At 30.1% G+C, this 2,559-nt stretch overlaps 1 protein-coding gene across 1 annotated transcript; it reads right to left on the reverse strand.

Annotated features, from left to right (window-relative positions):
- Positions 1 to 376: 376 nt before the first annotated feature.
- Positions 377 to 2,342, reverse strand: LOC140449592 (uncharacterized). Its single transcript, XM_072542815.1, has 4 exons — positions 2,225 to 2,342; positions 1,102 to 1,780; positions 863 to 1,046; positions 377 to 812 (listed from the first exon to the last, which is right to left on the reverse strand). Exons 1-4 carry the CDS (start codon positions 2,319 to 2,321, stop codon positions 636 to 638), a joined length of 1,137 nt encoding a protein of 378 aa, XP_072398916.1. The 5' UTR covers positions 2,322 to 2,342; the 3' UTR covers positions 377 to 635.
- Between the last annotated feature and the right edge of the window lie 217 nt (positions 2,343 to 2,559).

Below are 2,559 nucleotides of genomic sequence, written 5' to 3' on the forward strand. Positions count from 1 at the left end.
TATAACGTACCAGTAACTTTCTACAAATATTTATATATTCATTGAGAGACATATTAAATACATCTACATTCAGGTTGTTTAACAAAGATAAGTATCTATTCAGTGGGCCATTGGCCCATGGGTTTTTCTATAAAATGGAACATTAAAAGTACATAGATAATGCAAATCATGGTAATATGATACTCTAAGAATACTCTGACTCACAAGAGACGGACAATCAATTCTACAATTTGTCAATTTAAAAATCAAAGTTAAACCAAACATCACAATTTTGGTGTTTTCCATTTTTTCCACTCTAGTTTCTTTTTAGATGTTAATGGGTTAAAGTAAGTAAGAACTAACAACCTAATATCTAAAAACTATAAAAACACAATAGACTACAATTATTAATTGATAATAGAATTATTAATGAAATATGTGGGAATCAACCTAAAGATCTAAGACTATAACATAAGGAAAAGAATAACTAAATAGCTACAAATGCACACTTCTAAATAACTACAAGATACTATGATTATAAGGAACTAAATAACACTAAATATTACACGAGAAAATTAGAAAATATAAATAAATAAATACAAGAAAAATAGAGACCGATAATCTTACAAATTAAAAAAACAAAACCGAACTTGGTGTCATTTTATTTCTGGCACTTCCACAAAATCATCATCTGAAGATACACAATCCCATTCATTTAAATCAATGACTATAGGAGATATGTGGTTTGTGTCCATTATTTTTGCTGTCTCCCAATATTCATTAATGAGGCTTTCTGCATGCCTAACATACTTCCTCCATTTTTCTGGTGTGACCTTAAATTATAGCAAAGTTAGTATCTAAGAATAAAAAAAAATTAATTTACCTGTTGTAAAGATTTTTTCCACACATTTAATACTGTGGCTTCGTTTGTAACGCCAGCAGAAGTTATATTGGCATCATAATACCTTTTGCAGTCAGACCAAACATTCTCTATTGGATTGAATTGACAATGATATGGAGGCAGTCTCAAGACACGATGGCCATATTGAAGGGCCAGTCTATCCAATCTGTAAAACAAAATATATATAAAATGCCACTTACTAAATAAATTCTAATACACACTTAAATACTTTATCTGGTAGATGCTTCTTTACAATATCCATCAACTCAAACTTCATCATAGTCATTGAACAATTAATATGCCGGTTTTTTAACCATTCTAATAAAGAATGTTTTGCCCAACTAGCATTTGGTATTTTTTCCAATAAAGTTGAATGGTATGATGCATTATCCATTATAATTAATGATGGTTCTTCTAAATTTGGTAAAAGCTGATGCTCAAACCATTTTTCAAAATTCTCAGAATTCATTGAATCATGGTAGTCACCAGATTTACTTCCACTTTTGAAAATCAATTCACAGTTATCAATGAACCCATTTTCAGAACCTGCATTAAGAATAATGTATCGTACACCTTCTCCATTCTTCTTTCTGACTGCATTAACACTGCCATCTTGCCAGCTCTTGCGGAATCCTCCTTTACTGAATATCCAGGTCTCATCCAAGAAAACTGGTTTTAAAGGGTATAAACTGCTTTCATTGTCCTTATAGGCTTTCAAAAACTGAAGTCTTTTTAAAGTCACATGTGGTTGTTCCATTAAATATTTTCTGTTAGCAACACTACAATTTACCCATCTGAATTTTAATTCTTTTAAAGCTCTGCTAAGTGCAGCAATAGAAATATTAATCTCATCCACTTCCTCTAGTTTTTGCTTCAGGGTATAGAGAGTCACATGCTCACCTAAAACGATCAAAGTTTAAAGACACCATAGTGACTCTTCTAGGAAAAATATTAAGAATGTAAAGTAACATGTTAGTTTTGATATTAGGAATTTGTCTATTGAATTGCTATATGCAACAGTACTCCTTTCATAAATCGTAATAACCATATTTGAATAATCCAAAGTATAAGAGTTATAAAAATATATCTATATATTTTACCAAACTGCACAAGGTAAATGCATAAACTTCAGCTAAAAGGCAAAGAGGACTCTTAAATCTTTATTACAATACTTGGTACTTAATTCTGTAGTATTCTTTTTATATTCACTTTTCATTTCTATATGTAACTAGTTGTCAGTAACAATTTATTAAATGAAATGTCTATGAAAATTAGTTACTCCTGCCTTTCTATTAGAAATATGGTAAAATATTTTAACTATACTGTTGTAATGCTCTTTCTTACCTTTACTAAACATTCTGTATACACACATCCTGATGGCATGTTCGTATTTATTTATTAATAATGTCGGTTTACGACTCGTGGCTACTGATTGGCTCATTGTGATTGAATAATCAGAATCTTTTTGGATACCTTCATTTACCAATCGTCTTATTGTTGGCAAAGAAATTCCTAACGCCTCAGCAACACGCTGAAATAAACAGAAGGTAAAAATAAAACAATTTTATTTTCAGTGTAATTTTAAACTTACTTCACGAACAGCAGAAATTGGTAATAAAGTTTGTCCAGCTTCTTTTTCTAATTCAAAATATTTAAGTAATTTAAGTATCAGAACTTGT

The sequence above is a fragment of the Diabrotica undecimpunctata genome, chromosome 9, assembly GCF_040954645.1.
Source record: "Diabrotica undecimpunctata isolate CICGRU chromosome 9, icDiaUnde3, whole genome shotgun sequence".
In the NCBI taxonomy this organism is placed as follows: domain Eukaryota; kingdom Metazoa; phylum Arthropoda; class Insecta; order Coleoptera; family Chrysomelidae; genus Diabrotica; species Diabrotica undecimpunctata.

What these genes read in the sequence shown, in the direction of transcription:
- LOC140449592 (XM_072542815.1), bottom strand. Translation starts at nt 2,321, where the DNA reads ATGAGCCAATCAGTAGCCACGAGTCGTAAACCGACATTATTAATAAAT. An exon ending in ATACAGAATGTTTAGTAAAG is followed by an intron (nt 1,781 to 2,224) that starts GTAAGAAAGAGC and finishes TGATCGTTTTAG; the next exon opens with GTGAGCATGTGACTCTCTAT. An exon ending in CTACCAGATAAAGTATTTAA is followed by an intron (nt 1,047 to 1,101) that starts GTGTGTATTAGA and finishes TTTGTTTTACAG; the next exon opens with ATTGGATAGACTGGCCCTTC.